At 38.5% G+C, this 17,857-nt stretch overlaps 2 protein-coding genes across 2 annotated transcripts; one reads left to right on the top strand and one right to left on the bottom strand.

The window, feature by feature from the left end:
• Positions 526-5,882, bottom strand: LOC109826025. The gene is made up of 4 exons (XM_020392979.1): positions 5,736-5,882; positions 5,197-5,333; positions 2,957-3,067; positions 526-1,007 (listed from the first exon to the last, which is right to left on the bottom strand). Exons 2-4 carry the CDS (start codon positions 5,311-5,313, stop codon positions 744-746), a joined length of 492 nt encoding a protein of 163 aa, XP_020248568.1. The 5' UTR covers positions 5,314-5,333; positions 5,736-5,882; the 3' UTR covers positions 526-743.
• LOC109825832 (photosystem II 22 kDa protein, chloroplastic) lies at positions 13,358-15,999 on the top strand. Its single transcript, XM_020392740.1, has 4 exons — positions 13,358-13,717; positions 14,297-14,410; positions 14,793-14,994; positions 15,570-15,999. The coding sequence occupies exons 1-4, from the start codon at positions 13,490-13,492 to the stop codon at positions 15,812-15,814; spliced, it is 789 nt and encodes a 262-aa protein (XP_020248329.1). The 5' UTR covers positions 13,358-13,489; the 3' UTR covers positions 15,815-15,999.

The following is a 17,857-nucleotide window of genomic DNA, read 5'->3' on the forward strand; positions in this document are numbered from 1 at the left end:
CCTAAAGTGAATCAGTTTAGTCTAAAAACCCAAATGTCTCATCCAGTTGTATTTGGTTAAATCCAAATCATGAGTTGGGGTTCAAAACTTTGAACTCACTTCTATTGACTGACACTAACTGGATGGAGCAGTTTGATCAAGGGATCTAGTTATGACTGACTGACAACTGAAGCTGTCTGAACCTCCGGATTGAATTTAGAATTTACAGCTTTATACTTTATCAACATAGAACCTTAAATTAGTAAGAATTTGAAATAAGTCAGATTTAAGATTCTACATTAACAAAAATTAAGGAATGAAGCATGTACAAACTAATGGAAAACCAAAATTCAGGTCAGATTTACTTCTTCATACCTTTAGCTGAAAGAGCAAAGACTGGCAAGGTATCAGCTGGTTGTAAATTGGCAGCCCGATTGCTAAGAAGTTTCATCCTTACCAAGTGTCAGGAGAAAGAGGGTTCATCTAACAAATATAAGGAATCCAATGACAATAACATCAAGCGAGATTGTGGCAGAAGAATAAGAGTTGTCAATAGTGAGCAGAATATGGTTTCTTCAAGAAGCATTTAAATACTTGGATTTCTACAACAGTGCATTTTTCTAGAGAAGATAGCATGGAACATCATAAACGAATCAAAATTTCTGACAATAGTTGATGGGATATTTATTATAGCAGATATGAATCTAACAGTAAGTTGGGTATCCTCACAGTAATTCTCCCTTGAGGTGGATGATTATATATCATCAATTGGCTTGCTCTTGTTTCTGACGGGACACCATATTTTGAATTTGGGGACTTTGATCTACACTATCTGGTTCAGCTTGCTTCTGTGCCTCTATACTTTCAAGTTCCACTTGTCTCTCTGCGATCTCTTTGTTATGCATTGCCTGTTCTTGCATGGCTTTAATCATCTCCTTCATTTGTTGTTGTTCTTTGTCAATTTGCATGTTCATAATGGTGTGAGCATTCTTGTCAATTGGTTTCAAGTAATCCTCAATGGCGGCTTCCTAGATGTTGAAAGAAGAATTAAGATTTTACCACCGATGATGGATTTTGAGAGAGATTAAAATATTATTTTCCAGGTGTTGCTGGGAAAATATCTCAGAAAAGTTAAAATGAAAAAAGTAATTTAAAAACCTGAAGGAAAAAATGTATCAATCATGATAGATATACGAGTGAAGAATACTCAAAAGCAAAATTAATGTCTTTTAACAAAGCATCACAATATTAACCATCATAACTTCTAATAGTCCTCACTAAAATGTTGCAAGGAATTTTGATATTTCCTTTTTCTTTTCTAAATTCTAACCAACTTTAATCAACGGCAATGACCTGATTGTAGTATGAACTCTAAACAAACTGAGCCTTCCTTGATCACATTTCTAACTGGAAGCTGAGATTATTGAATCTGTTTTAACCTAATAATATGAAACTACTTGAATGTGCGTGGTACTTATCTGCTTCAAATGTTTCAAACTAGTGAAAATATTTATTTTTCCACAAAAAAGACGATGTAAGATTCTAAGAAAAAATTATCACATGTATGACAGGAACCAATATGGAGTCTAGATATAATGCACAAGAATCACCGAAACAATTCATGATGGCTATACGGGTGGTGGTACCAATCACCTGGGAAATTTTCAATGTGTCTTGATGAAGAAGTTTCTTTCTAAAGTCCAACTGTGACAAGTGAATGAAATACATCATAAATTGTTCTCGGAACAGTGTTCAAAGCAAGTCCTTTCATTATGAGTACAAAGAAAATTCCAACCTGAATGACTGTATTGCATAGTCAGATTTAGTTTGAGCAATTTTTCCTTGCATATGGTCATAGTCGATTGTAGTTATTGATCCAATATGGAAACATGTTTTGTATACTTCAATCCAACCACCCATCAGAACAACATACTTACACTGAGTATGCCACACCCCACACATTCTTTCCTACAAACATGAGTGCGCGCAAACATGCACGCACACGCACATACAAACCCCTACCTTCTAACCACAATAATGCACGTTTGAACCCGTTCATTACATTTGCAAATATCACTTTAAGATAATGTGACAATGCTTGGAAGTTGTCACATGTTTTTTGTCCCTAAATCTTCTGGGAGCACACGTGCTCCCGTGCATACATACACACACATTCCATATTTATAAACATTACCAACTCTCCAATTTAATTGAAGTAATAACCTCTCTTTTTAGAGGTGCTTATTCTCATGCCTTAAGCTGAAGCATATCCTAAGTTTGTTTTGTTTCAGTTTACGATACAGGCAATATATTTGTCACAAACATTATAGGTTATCATGAATAATGAAAGAAGAATAAGATCATAGTATATGAAATCATATCAAAGAAATATCCAGTGAGAGTCAAACATGAATCCAAATGGTAGCGAAAAGGTTTTCTGGTTGCAAATATGTTACGAAATAAGAAGACATTACAGAAATATCTGTAAGTAAGTATCAAAAGGAGATATATGAAGTTTGTGTCAAATACAGCCAGAAACTGTTTTTGTTTGATGAGGTAACTTGCCCACAATCCTTCGGACTATGGGTATCAAACACAAGGGGTGGCTAAGGGGCACCCCCCAATGCACGGCCTCGGGTATTTGTTTATATATGGTAGATTCTAATATGATTCCTAAACTCCAAAGGAGTATTAAAAAAGTATTACAGATCCCATTCACTAAGTCATGTTAAAATACATATGTAAATAATTGATTTTTATAGTATTTGATAAGCATGAGCTGTTTCTAGTGCCAAACAGTGAAGTAAAGTTGGAGAAAGGTTCCCTGTGAAGCAAGAGTTTGCAGGTTTGACAATATTTAGGCTTGGTTGTGTTTAAAAAGAGAGTACGCTGGGTGCAATATCCAAAGATTTATCTGTAGCGTGTTGAATGCCAAAAAGTAAGAATCAGTGGATAAGGATCTCCGTTTTAAGCTTACAGTTTCTTCAAGTTTGCGATTAAGCGCTTGCATTTCCTCTACCATGCGCCGAACCTCCGATAAGATAACCTGTTCTGGGACTCTTTTTAATTCAGCCTTCTTTGCTTGTGCCTAATCAGAAAAAGAAACATAAATATTAACTCATCAGCAAACCAGTCAAAATTTAAAGATAAGAACATTATCATATAGTACGAGTTAATATGTAAGCTTAGAACAGTGCAAAGGGAGGGCACAACTGCACATGCATGCATGTGTGACAATGTGAGCACTTGCAGTATGCCCTTGCATGTGTGTGTTAATGAACTGCAATTCATCTTAGTTAATAAAATCATCAAGGGGCATGTTTTCTATGTCATGAAATATCCATCTTGCACAACATTTTCTTCACCAAGTATGTCTTTGAGCTCTGATTTGTGCCAAAGATATTCGTCCACTATAATCCGAGATCTTTTCTGCAACTTAATAGAGATCAGAAACTAGGCTACAGGTTAGGTTAAATACATTAGAAAACTGGTATGTAGCTAGGTAGCTTAAGGTGCTATCTTAGCCTGTCTTTGGCTCAACAACCAGACAGAAACTTGGAAACTACGTAGAAATAGGAGGAGGTAGAGGGAAGCCCAACAGGGAATAGCAATCTCCACATTACGCTGTCCCATTCTCCTGCTTGTGCTCTATAACAAGAGCCAGGATATTTACTGAAGTACCTTAAAGAGCTTGGAGTTATATTGTCTGCTTGCACTCTATGAGGGTTTACCCCTTTTATCCTTTTTATTCCTAAGGCAAAGGGTAGAACAGTTCACCTAGATTCTCAGGACAAGTAGTGGTACTCTCTTTCCTCTGCCATTCACGATGTCCCACACTGCCCTTCACTTGTACCTGTACTTCTCTGCTCGAAGGATATTTTGAACAAGCTGTGTATCTATATGTCAGCTTGAATGTATCTAATTCATAATTACACAGTACGCGGTACGTAGCGGGTCACTGGTACGAGTTCGGGCACATAATTCGGCACTTAGAAAATTTGGATTCGTTAATGGGTAGCTTGCTTCGGTACGAAAATTTGGTTGGTACGTTGTAAATTTTTTAGGGTGCTTAAAGTTTTCCAAAGTATATAGTAGAAAACTAGAAAGCTAATTATGAATTTTAATATTTTTTCATATAAAATACTTAAATACTTTTTTTTAATGGAATTCATTTCTTTGTTCTGTTTTTTTCCACGGCGCTCATTTTAGGATCATGGTTTTATTTTATATTTAATTAACATACGTTTTAAGTTACAGTAAAATCATCGGATCATTATTCATACACTCTATTATGTGCCTTCTTTCACTTAATCGCACACATTGCATTGCGTCTTGCGCACGTGCACTTAAAGAGACTTTGCATCTATCATACTTGTAAGTGGTACGCTAATTTTGGGGAACCAGTTCGTGTATCGAAGGGAATCGGTTCGCAGGAACTGTATGACGGTTCGAGTGGGATCCGGGGAATTGCGCAACAATGATCTTCCTCAAGGTAAAAGACAATCTTCAAGGAATATTCATAAATTCCCTTAACAATATATAGTATTGCGCTTATCAGAGCGAAACAAAAGGGAAGCATCATCTGTTTGTATTTGATGTCTGCTGCTTAATTCTTCAACTTGTTTTCTGAACTAGGAGTTAGCTGCTATAGGATAAAACAAGTAATAGCTCTTTGCTGAGCATTTTCGGTGGGGACAGCAAGAGGCTGCTCACGAGTTGATTTTTTGGGCTCCCTGACATTTTTCTGTTGAGGGGTAGAAGAAGGGTGAGACGGGAATAAGTTGGAGCCTACTAACAGGTTTGGGTTTGGATAGCATTGGATTCGGGTTTCGTTAGGTGATGGACATAACTGCCCACTAATAATAATGGTTAAAGATAACGGGATATCCCCTTGCATTTATAACCCTAACTAACCACAAGGACTAATATCAACATACTAATGCAATTTGAGGGAGGAATATACTAATATCGAAATATGAAGATTTGAGGGACTAGTATCCAAATAGCAATGACTCAAGGGGCTAATATCTAAAAAAAACCACTATAAACAGGCTTGAACAAGAAATTCCACTCTTTAATCCACCGGGGCGATGAATATAACAAAATGTTCATTTTCCATGGCATGGTTTGCTAATAAAAACAACTCAACACATCATCACATGAAACTATTAAACACTATCCAAAACAAGAACCATCAAATGAAGGCAAAATTTTGACCTTTTCCATTCGCTGTTGCAGCTGCAGCCTGTAAGCTCTGATTCTCCTTTCTTCATGCCCAGAAAGAACCCGAACAAGAAACATCGCTTTCCTTCCATACTCCAACAATTTGTTCATCTCTGCCCGGGACCACCCAACTGTTGAAAAGGGCCATTCCACACAAGAATCATATCATACAAATTTCTAGCAAAATGAAATTAGGGTTTCCTGGATCTAAACAAACTAAGGCCAATGCGTCTACCGTGATATCCATCTAAAATAATCTTGTTTTGGCTAATAAACTAACAAGAGAACACCGAAGTTGAGAGTGGCATAATATCAAACAGCTCATCTTCAATCCCAAACCCCCCCAAAACCCATGTAAAATCTCCGTTTTAAACAGCAAAAGGGTTCAAATCGTAAGATCCAATCATATATTCCTTTGTTTTCTGATGTATAAATAGGAAGAATTTGGAGGATAGAACATAAAGCTTGTACATGCTCTTGATTTTGAGATTGGGGGCGAAAAAAGTTCGATTCTTTGAAGAGAGAATACTTACTTGAAGATGAAGTAAGATCGACGAGGGGCAGTTTGGTCTTTTTTTAGAGGAGGAGCGCGGGCGGGCTGAGACTAGCCGGCGGTCGGGGAGAATGGAGGAGGTGAAGTGGCCGTCTTTAGCGTTTCTTAAACCCGTTGTTGCTCGGCCCAATGATGGCCCAACTAAAGAACGGCCCATTTAAGCTTGGTATTAAGTCTTTTATTTGAACGATACGGGCAGGAGTGGAAATCAAGCAAATAATTAGCAAATAATTCGTTAACTGTTGGAATAACTATTCGATTATATTTGATTCGGTAGTTTATTTAATACTAAATAAATATTTTTCTGTATTCTAGTTTATTATTGAATAGAATTTACCTAGATGTATTTTCGATTAGGGCCCGTTTGGATTGCTGAAGATTGTTGGGTATTTCTGACAGCTTGCAGCTTTCCGCCCAAAACGCTGTAAAATTTAGCGAATTGGGTGGAAAGCTAGAATATTGTGCAGGTGGGGGCCACGTGAATACGGAAGTGAGCATGGATGCCCACAAATTTCGGTACCAGGTACCAGGCCCACCCGAAGAATAATTGCAAGCCTATATATAGGCTTTTGTTTCCTAGGGCTGGCTGTACGCAAGGAGGATTTGTGAATTTGGCGGCTACAGTGTAAGGCGTGCGGCTGCAGACAGTTGAGGAGATTTTTTGTGAGTTTCTTTTAGGGTTTAGTACAGCCTTTTGAGAGAGTTTTGTGTGAGGGATTTGAGAGTTTGTTTGAGGGTTTAAATTGTGAGTGATTGTAAACCCTAGTTGTATTCTCTCCCTCTATTAGTAGATCTCCCCCTCCTTGCCCCGTGGACGTAGGCAATTTGCCGAACCACGTTAAAATTGGTTGTACTGCTTTTGTGTGATTTGTAATAGCTTTTAGGGTCCCTCGACGCGCAGTCCTAGAGCTGACGAGAGGAAGAGCTAATATCCTACTTTGATAGGATATAGGCTTCAGATTCTTGTTCCCTTTGAGAAACAAGAATTCTTATTGCGACCTGACTCTCTTGTTGTGCTGCCAAAGTGCTGCCGAAATTTCCGCTGTGCGCAACGGTATTACTATTAGAAGGACTATTGGAAGGACAAATATGTTATGAGAACAATTTAAAAAAACAACAAAGTGGTTTGAGTCTAGTCTACCTACCATTCTCTTTTTCATTAAGGATGTAATTAAAGTTGTTATATGAACTATATAAATGGGAGCTATATATCAATGTAGTCATCTACTTATTTGAGACGTGTAAAGCTCATTGCCTTGTAGAAAAGTGAGAGACAGAAAAAATCACGTCAAAGGTGCAGCCTACAAATTTTGAACTCTTTGAAAAAAGGCCATACTCATGCCTTTGAACACCCACGATCTAGAATGTGAATTTTGTTGAAGTGGTTTAAAAAAAGGAGTGGAAAGGTAGCAAACATGATGTTTAGGGATGTACATGGGTGCTAACAATGTGATCCCAATCTGTTTTTATTTTAAGATATTCTTACATAGTTAATAGTGTTAAAATATAATTAGGATGCAACAAGTCCAATATCAATCGTTTCTTTTGTTAAGATGTAGTCCTTACCATATCTCTGGTTTGAGTAATAACAAACTCTCATTTGGTAGTAATATTAATTGAGATGATATAGTACAGGTAAATACAGGTATAAAAGTGTACGAGGTGAAACAACGTGAAAACAAGTTCAAAAGTAAATTTCAGCATTTCTACCGTCTATGGTAGGCATTGACCATCAATGGTAAGAAGAGCTCATTGATGGTCAAAATACATCATTGATGATTTTTTTACTTCAGAGACTTTTATATCATTGATGAGCTTCTCAACCATTGATGGGGCCTCGACACTGTCGATGGTTGAGAGCCATCATAGATGGCAAACATGTTAGCTATAGATTTTTCATATTTAATCTCAACTGTTCATTGTTTATATATTCTCTAACTTCTATCACGTTTGGGATATCTCTTTCCTGTCCTATTGGAAATTTTATATCATTGAAAGAGAGGGAAGAATTCTATGGTTTTGATTTGTGAGAGATTATGTTGAAGAGTTTTACCATTGAAGCATCGTCAAGTTCTCACTCGTCACGCACAACATCTTCATATCTTTTCAACAAGGAAATTTGCTGTTAGATTGATCTTCTTTACTGTTCCTCATCGAGCTACGCTTATATTTTTGAAGGACAGTTTGTTTAACAAAAGGACTATAAGATATTTCTTATATGCTAAGCTTTAATTATTGTTTTTGGTTTTGCTTTAAGCTTCTTTGACAATGTACTCAAATTGGAGTTACTCATTGTGGGAGTTAGGTTAGACGAATGGTTTTGTACGGATTCTAATGTGTGGTCTTGTAAGTTTACTAAATCGGGATTGTGATTCAAGTTAGCTCTTTGCATAACGAACAAGTCTCTTCTTGAAAAGGAAGAGTAGACATAGGATTGTCATCCGAACTGCTATAATATCTTGCATATTCCTTGTTGATTGTTCTTGATATTTGATTATTGTTCTTTGAAAAATTAAAGAAGAAATGAGAATAAAATTTTGTATTAATCTCCCTAACTGACTTAGGAAAAGAATGAATACAATCTCTCTTTGCAATCTCTCTCTAACTGATTTAGAAAAAGAAATTATAACTCCTATATATCGGTTTCTCGATTTACAAAAGAGAGAAGGGATCAACAGAGACCCTGCCATTTATTTAAAACTAGGTTCTTCTTGGTGTCGATGGGAGCTTGATTCTTGTATCCCGTTGACGATCCGAATGCTTCACCTTGTGAAACTTGGTCTTCGCCTCTTGACTCGACGACTTGGACGAACTTGCAAAGCAAATTTTAGAACTCTGAACGAGCTTAGAAGAACTTGACGAGCAAGTTGAAAACTCTGCAAAAGAGTTGATTTGAAAAAGAGATTTCAATCCCTTTTAGCTGAAATAAACTTTCTAGACAAGTTAAACTGGAGCTGATCAAGATGCTTCGAAAATCCCACCTTCAAAGCCAAAATCAAGGCGATCCCAAAAGCCGATCCTCTAGGATGATCCCCAGATCTCTCCCCCCTCACTAAGATCCGAACCAAAGATCCCAAGCTAAGATCCGAACCTTCAGATCCGAAAATCATCAAAGGTCCCCCCTCCAAAGAGATCTTTGCTGCTGATCCCAATCTGCTAGAATATCCGATTTAAACTGATTTTTAGCTATTTATAGGGGATTAAGGGGTCTAACTAACCCCTAAAATCGCTCCTTAGTGGGGGTGTAATCCCCCTCAAATCACGGGAAATGGTTTTGGAACCGTTCAGCTCGTGTTTAAACGAGTCAAACACGAAATCCGCGTTCTAGAAATGAACTCTACGTCTTGAACTTCAGACGCGGAGTTGGGCTCTACGTTTGGGGTTAAAAATGCAATGGTGAATCCTGCGTTTGAGTCTGAAAATGCAATGGTGAACCCTACGTTTTGTTCTTGAAACGCGGCTGTGAGTTTCATATTTTATTCCTGGGACACAGAGATGAGCTCTGCGTCTTGACTCTAGAAGGCAGAGGTGAGCTTCTGCGTCTTGTGGTGAAGAGACCGTCAACTTGTAGTCTCTTTTATTAGAGCGTTGCAAAGATTGTCATCTCATAATCTTTGTCTTGGCTCTTTGAAATGTGAAAGTCGTCAGTTGTAACTCTTGTTGATGATTGTGAAGGTTGTCGAATCAGAATTTTCATCGGTTGTTGTGAAAGTCGTTGAATTGTAACATTCGTCGATTTTCATGAAAGTCTTCAAATTGTAGCCTTCTGGAAGTCGTCGAAGTGTAACCTCCATTATCAATGTTTGATGAGAATCAGCTATCTGTAGTAATTTTTAGACATCCTACAATTATATTGCTTTATTTCATTTATCGCTTTTATTTTATGTATTCCACTGCATATTCTGTGTTTTTGGCAAAAAAACGATAACAATCCTATTCAACTCCCCCTTCCCCGACTTGCATCTCATATCCAACATCTTTATTATCTAAAAGCTTAATGATTCATTCATATTTAATACCTTTTTATCTCCTATGCATGATATGCATTTATCTCTACATTTCTATCAAGAAAAAAAATATAATTGTCCATATTCCCATCGAGATAAAATTATAATTGTCCACTAAATAGTAGATAACTGTAATTAAAGTAATGACTTCTTTAGGTTTGCAAACTGAAGAAATCGCTATACGGTTTGAAGCAGTCTCCTCGACAGTGGTATAGGCGATTTGATGGTTTTATGCTTGGTCATTCGTACACTCGGAGCCAGTTTGATCCTTGCGTATATTTTCGCAAGTTGAAAGGAGGTGCGTATATTTATTTGTTGCTCTATGTCGATGACATGTTGGTTGCCTCTATTTCCAGGTCGGCTATAGATGAATTGAAAGTTCAGCTATCAAATGAGTTTGAGATGAAAGACTTGGGTGAGGCGAAGCGCATTCTAGTGATGGAGATCGGCAGAGACAAGAAGAAGGGCAGAATTTGTTTGACACAGGTGGCTTATTTGAAGAAGGTTCTACAGCGATTCCATGTTAGCATGGATACGAAGCCAGTTAGTGTACCATTGGGAGCCCATTTGAAGCTTTCAGCTGGTCTTTCACCGAAGTCAGTTGAAGATCGTGAGTTGATGTCGAAGACTCCATATGCGAGCGCGGTTGGGAGCTTGATGTACGCAATGGTATGTACGAGACCAGATTTGTCACAGGCGGTAAGCATGGTTTCGAGATACATGCACGATCCAGGAGTGGGTCATTGGGACGCCGTGAAATGGATTTTGAGGTACATTCGAGGTACGCTCAATGTTGGTTTGGTTTATGAGCGGGACACTACAGGTGGGTAGCTATGCATTGTCTATGTTGATTCGGATTATGCTGGGGATTTGGATAAGCGCCGGTCTACGACGGGGTATGTGTTCACTTTGACCCGTGCGCCGGTGTGTTGGAGATGCACCTTACAGTCGACGGTGGCTTTGTCTACGACGGAGGCAGAGTATATGGCAGTTACGGAGGCTGTGAAGGAGGCTATTTGGCTTCGAGGACTTTTGGAGGAACTTGGTATATCGCAGAGGTCCGTCACTATTCATTGTGATAGCATGAGTGCTATCTATTTGGCGAAGAATCAGGTTTTTCATGCGCGGACGAAGCACATTGATGTTCGTTATCACTTCGTTCGAGATGTTCTTGAAGATGACGATGTGGAAATTGTGAAAGTCCACACGAAGGATAATCCGGCGGATATGCTCACTAAGGTGGTTCCGAGCAACAAGTTTGATCATTGTCGAAACTTGTTGCACATTCGTAATTGTTGAGGCCGTTGTCGGCCATTTGGGTGAACTACGTTCGGCTTGATTCCTTGGGCAAGAGGATACGTAGGCAGTCTTTCAGATGCAGCCGGTTTGGATTAGTTGATGGGGGTGAGATTGTTTGGACTCTCGTCCGGGTTCTCGACTTTGTTGTGGATTGAGTTCGTACTGGACATAACAAGTGAGACATTTGGATGCTTTGGTGTCGGATCAGTTTTGGGAAAACTTCACCGAGGTGGAGAATTGTGCAGGTGGGGGCCACGTGAATACGGAAGTGAGCATGGATGCCCACAAATTTCGGTACCAGGTACCAGGCCCACCCGAAGAATAATTGCAAGCCTATATATAGGCTTTTGTTTCCTAGGGCTGGCTGTACGCAAGGAGGATTTGTGAATTTGGCGGCTACAGTGTAAGGCGTGCGGCTGCAGACAGTTGAGGAGATTTTTTGTGAGTTTCTTTTAGGGTTTAGTACAGCCTTTTGAGAGAGTTTTGTGTGAGGGATTTGAGAGTTTGTTTGAGGGTTTAAATTGTGAGTGATTGTAAACCCTAGTTGTATTCTCTCCCTCTATTAGTAGATCTCCCCCTCCTTGCCCCGTGGACGTAGGCAATTTGCCGAACCACGTTAAAATTGGTTGTACTGCTTTTGTGTGATTTGTAATAGCTTTTAGGGTCCCTCGACGCGCAGTCCTAGAGCTGACGAGAGGAAGAGCTAATATCCTACTTTGATAGGATATAGGCTTCAGATTCTTGTTCCCTTTGAGAAACAAGAATTCTTATTGCGACCTGACTCTCTTGTTGTGCTGCCGAAGTGCTGCCGAAATTTCCGCTGCGCGCAACAAATATGTCAGTGAAATGGGTGGGGGACAGCATCAGAAAAAGAACTGGTGCTCTGACACGCTATGTCAGCTTTCAACTTCTTTCCGTCTCAAAAAACTTTAACCAAATGCGCCTTTAGTTTGCTTATTAAATATTCGTTTAAAATTTGATCGCTTTCCAATTTGTCTGATTTCACGATTGATATTATATTTTAATCCTACTTACTATTTCTACTTTAAGTTTTGTATACTAATTTTAAGAGACTTAAATAATCTTAACTCAGTTTGATAATGGGATACACATACATCATAATTATAAAGGAAAGATTTTTATTCATAAGTTTAAATACTACTTGAAAATCAAATTCTTTAGTAGAATGAATATATATTGATATTTAACAAATATTCATGAATATTCATGAATATTTTTCAAATACTGAATATTCGTCGAGAAACTACTGATATGAATATTTGAACTAGGGTTTGAATTTGAATATTTTAACAAATACAAATATGAAGACATTAGCTTTTGGTTCGATTCGATCATTTACGAACACTAAATAAGGGTTGCAACCTATAAATTTTCCTTTGCGTTTATGATTTACTGGCAATATTATTTTTGAAAACAATATAGAAACATATACATTCATTCAGTAAAACGTTAGTATTTAATATGAAAATAAACTTCTATACTGCCATTAATTTAGAAAGGAAAAGTGAAAAACAATATTGATATGTTCTGAAAACAAAGTAAAAAGTAAAGGAACACCTTCATTAGTAAAAAAATTCGGCATCCTGGATGGATAGACGGAAAAATCCATGTAGAATTTCTGAAAATTCTGTATAGGATGTTACATCGCTAATGAGTCTGTCTAGGGATGCTGCACTGTAGACGGATATTTTCGTCGAGGGCGAGAATCTGTCTACGACGTTATCCTGGATGAATTATTTCATCTATGAAGTATGTTATGTTTTTAAAAAAAAAAAAACCTTACTTTGTTTTTAGTATTATTATGGAAGTTGCATGTTTGAAAATGTTGTAGATGACTGACCAACACATCAAAGTGTCCTAAAATTTTAAAATCACCCATGAGCATCATAAATTCCATGCTCTAGACTTTTCTTTCACACCCTAGATGACTGACCAACACATCTCAAAAACAATTTCCAAAACCATTTCCAAAAACTCCCATAAAAATGCAAACTACATTGCAAGAAACCAAACAAATTAAACGTAGCCATAGGACTACATCCATCCAATTCCCTCCTAAAAGAGAGGAAAGCGAGCGAGTGGATCCCCTCCACCAATAACCAATCAAATCTCGAACAAAACCACGTGTACCCCCTCAAGCTCACAATTCGAAATTCACAAAAAAGAAAAAACAAAAAACCCAATAATTAATATACTCTTCACTAATTATTTGCCAAGTGCCACCTAACTATTTGCACTCCAAAACTATTAATTTGCTCCCCCCCCTACCAAAATCTAACGCTCGCAAACGTGGTCTCTTCTTTGCCCACCACAGCTACACCCCCTTATCCCCTACACTCACACGATAAAGCTCTCAACATCTTTCATCACAGCTTAACCCTTCAAAGAGCTGAAGAATTGAAAACCCATGGCTCAATCCATGTTCATGTCCAGTACTCTCGGAGGAAACCAAGTATTCGAGCCCAAGAGGGAGCCATTGCTCCAGTCTCAAGTTCGTCGTCTTCGTCCAACTCCGTTCTCTCTTACCGTTCTCTCTTCGCCCTCCTCTCGAAGAGGCTTCCCTTCTTCTTCTTCTCCTTCTTATCTGCCAACTCTTGCTCTCTTCAAGTCTAAAGCCAAGGCTGCTCCGAAGAAGGTACATCTGCATGTCTTTTAGATGTAAAGCTATATAATTATCGATATGTTCAAACTATTTTATTAGCACTTACACCATCTGGATTCTAAACGAGCATCATTTTTCTGCTAGTACGAGGGAATCACTGTGATAATAATAAATTACTTTTTACATTCAGATTAATTGAAATTAATATTGTGAGAATGTGTCTAAGAGGGCGATTGGGAAGCCTTATTTTTTAAAGCTTATTAGTTATACTTGCTTTTAATAGCTTTCGGTCTTTTTGATAAAAATATTATAAAAATTGTTTGAGTAGAATAGTAATTTGTTTGGTCAAACCTAGCTTTTTTAAGTGAGCTTATAAGCTAGTTTTTCAAAAGCTGAGCTATACCAGCTTTTTAAAATGGGACTTGTAAGCTAACTTATTTGCCATTTTACTAAATAGGTAGAAATAAAAAAAAGCTAGCGTAAAAACTAGTTTGACCAAAAAATAAGCCTCCCAAACACCCTCTAAGTCCGTATAGTAGAGGAATGCATCAACAATTAACCCTGAACGATATCCGATATCGTTTCTGTTACTAAATTCATGATGATTTACAGGTTGAGAAGGCGAAGCCGAAGGTTGAAGATGGCATCTTTGGAACCTCAGGAGGGATTGGTTTCACAAAGGAGAATGAACTCTTTGTGGGTCGTGTCGCCATGATTGGATTTGCAGTGAGTACATTCTCATGATTCTTAACTTGAAATTAAGAATGTACTATTTATGTTTTATAAAATTGATAAAGTTGCATAGTTCTTGAATTCTATCTACTTGTACTTTTGTTTCCATTTGTGGTACCCAGTAATTGATAAGTATAATAGTATTCTCAGATTTCATATGTTACACATACATATTATAAGCTATTACAGACAATGTTTGTTTATTAAACTGTGAAAATATTACCAAATGCTTAATTTTCATTGATGTACTAATGTTACATATCAAATTTAGGAGTACAAATCACAATTAAATCAAGTTAAACTATATTTTATGCGATTCTACTTCTTGTATATATAATACTAACACTAACAGCCGATAATTTGCTTTTACTTGAAGGCATCTCTACTAGGAGAAGGAATCACAGGCAAGGGAATTCTAGCGCAACTAAACCTGGAGACAGGAATCCCAATCTATGAAGCTGAGCCTCTCCTCCTCTTCTTCATCCTCTTCACTCTCCTTGGAGCCATTGGAGCTCTCGGTGATCGTGGGAGATTCGTCGACGATTCTCCCACAGGCCTCGAGAAGGCTGTGGAAGGAGGTAAAAACAGACTATTAGCTCATACACATCATAGTTATCATAGAAGATCATAAACTTAAGATACATGCATATGTAAATTTACATGCATATACATACCGTTAACGGGCTTGGGTTTGTCCGCTGCAACCCCTGCAACCTAGATCATCAACAAATTCATATCATACTTGATGACATAGATGTGTGTCATGTCAGTTATACACCAGCCAGAAAATATAGGATGCTATAGCCACCGTTTAGTCATATATGTGTATGTGTATGTATAATATACACTCAATTCTATATATGTTGAACTTAAAATCACACTAAAGCGACGGAATGAATTTAGAGATTTCTATATAATTTAAGAAATAATTTCGTATAGTATGTAACTGACAAAGAAAAAAAAAAGAAGAAGCTCATTTAATGTGATTGTCACCTAAATATTCTTTTTTGTAATATAAAACCTGCGGCTTTACATATTTGCTCATGAAAACATATTCTAAGATTATAAATTAACAATGTCTCTTATGATTATTGAAACTATGTTCCATACCTATGTACATAAATGTTGTTTATGTTTATGTTTATGTTCGAAGGTCCTCTCTTTGGATTCACAAAGTCAAACGAGCTATTTGTGGGGAGATTAGCACAATTGGGGATTGCATTCTCACTCATAGGAGAGATTATAACTGGGAAGGGAGCCCTGGCCCAACTCAACATAGAGACCGGTGTGCCCATCAACGAGCTCGAACCGCTGATCATCTTCAACGTCATCTTCTTCTTCTTCGCCGCGTTGAATCCTGGCACTGGCAAGTTCGTTACCGATGAGGAGGATGAGTGAATGATCAGAGCTTGGGCTGTGTCATTAATTGTAGCATTTTGTTATTGTTGGTTAAAGTTGGGTAGAAGTGTTTTTAAATGTGTACGTATCTTGAATACTAGTTACCTTTTGTAGTATGCATGTTGCAGTAATATTGTGACTTGGGAGTTTCGGTATATATCTATGAAGAGTACAAGTTTCTCAGAGGATTTTTTTTTTAATTTTTTTTATAAATATTGACAATAAGGTTCAGGGAGGCCCAATTAAGTTACCACCGGCCCAATGAAGTTGCCATTGTTGACTAGAAGCCCAATAGCGATGTATAGCAGAGGCCCGCCCTAAGGCCCAGCTATTAAACCTTTCACAGAAGAAACAAGGTTTTTGACAATCTTAAACATCCCTGAGAGAGGGAATAAATGTAATTTCTTTTTCTTGGATGATAATAAATTATTTCTGTTGTCTTTGAATCATTGAGTCATTATAGTTTTGTAATAGGAAAATGCTAGAGGTACACTCTTAAACCACACTCTAAACCACATTCCTCTCTCGTTACAGTGCACTGGGGCCCACATGAGAATTTTTAAAAAAAATTCATGTGAGCCCCAGTGCACTGTAGCAAGAGAGGAGTATGGTTAGGGGTGTGGTTTAAGGTGTGACTGTAGCGCCTCTCTTTGTAATAATAAAATACTCACAAGACTGTTACATGGGCCTAAGTGCCTTAAATTGGATCTACAATTGGATGCAGGTAAAGCCATAAAATCATAGGACACTATTAATTCTTGTGGTCTTCTGACTTGATAGTATAAAATCATCCCAATTCTTGTGATAATAAAATACTCTTCGTTTTCGCAGTAAAAAAAAAAAAAACGTTCTCTACTCTTATTTTTAAATCAATGGAACTCATACTTAATTCCATCTTCTTATCTAAGTGATTATTATTGAAAGAGACTTGCATGATACTGACGACAAGAAGCTATGTGTAGGCTGTCTAAAAATCATAATAGATAGCTGATCCTCATCAAACACCGATGATGGAAGTTACAATTTGACGACTTCCAGAAGGCTACAATTCGAAGACTTTCACATAGATCGCTGAAGGTTACAATCTGACGACCTACACGACAACTGATGAAGGCTCTAATCAACAACCTTCACAATCAACATCGAGAGTTACAATCTGATGACTCTCACATATCGAAGAGCTAAAGCAAAGATTACAAAATGACGATCTTTGCAAAGCTTCGACAGAAAGAGACTACAAATCGACGGTCTCTTCAAACCAAGATGTGGAAATCCTCCCCGCGTACCAGCATCAAGACATACCGCGTTCATAGCCACGAACGCAGCGCAAACGCAGCTCCAAACGCTGCAAACGCAGCTCAGATCCGCTGCCAAACGCAGCACAAACGCAGCTTATCAATCGCTGCCCAACGCAGCTTATCAATCGCTGCCCAACGCAGCTCCAATCGCTGCCAAGCACAGCTCGAACGCAGCTCCATCGCTGCCCAACGCAGCTTATCAATCGCTGCCCAACGCAGCTCCAATCGCTGCCAAGCACAGCTCGAACGCAGCTCCATCGCTGCCCAACGCAGCTTATCAATCGCTGCCCAACGCAGCTCAATCGCTGCCCAACGCAGCTTATCAATCGCTGCCCAACGCAGCTCAATCGCTGCCCAACGCAGCTTATCAATCGCTGCCCAACGCAGCTCAATCGCTGCCCAACGCAGCTTATCAATCGCTGCCCAACGCAGCTCAATCGCTGCCCAACGCAGCTTATCAATCGCTGCCCAACGCAGCTCAATCGCTGCCCAACGCAGCTTATCAATCGCTGCCCAACGCAGCTCAATCGCTGCCCAACGCAGCTTATCAATCGCTGCCCAACGCAGCTTATCAATCGCTGCCCAACGCAGCTTATCAATCGCTGCCCAACGCAGCTTATCAATCGCTGCCCAACGCAGCTTATCAATCGCTGCCCAACGCAGCTTATCAATCGCTGCCCAACGCAGCTCCAATCGCTGCCAAGCACAGCTCGAACGCAGCTCCATCGCTGCCCAACGCAGCTTA

This window comes from Asparagus officinalis, chromosome 10, assembly GCF_001876935.1.
Source record: "Asparagus officinalis chromosome 10, Aspof.V1, whole genome shotgun sequence".
NCBI classification, from domain to species: domain Eukaryota; kingdom Viridiplantae; phylum Streptophyta; class Magnoliopsida; order Asparagales; family Asparagaceae; genus Asparagus; species Asparagus officinalis.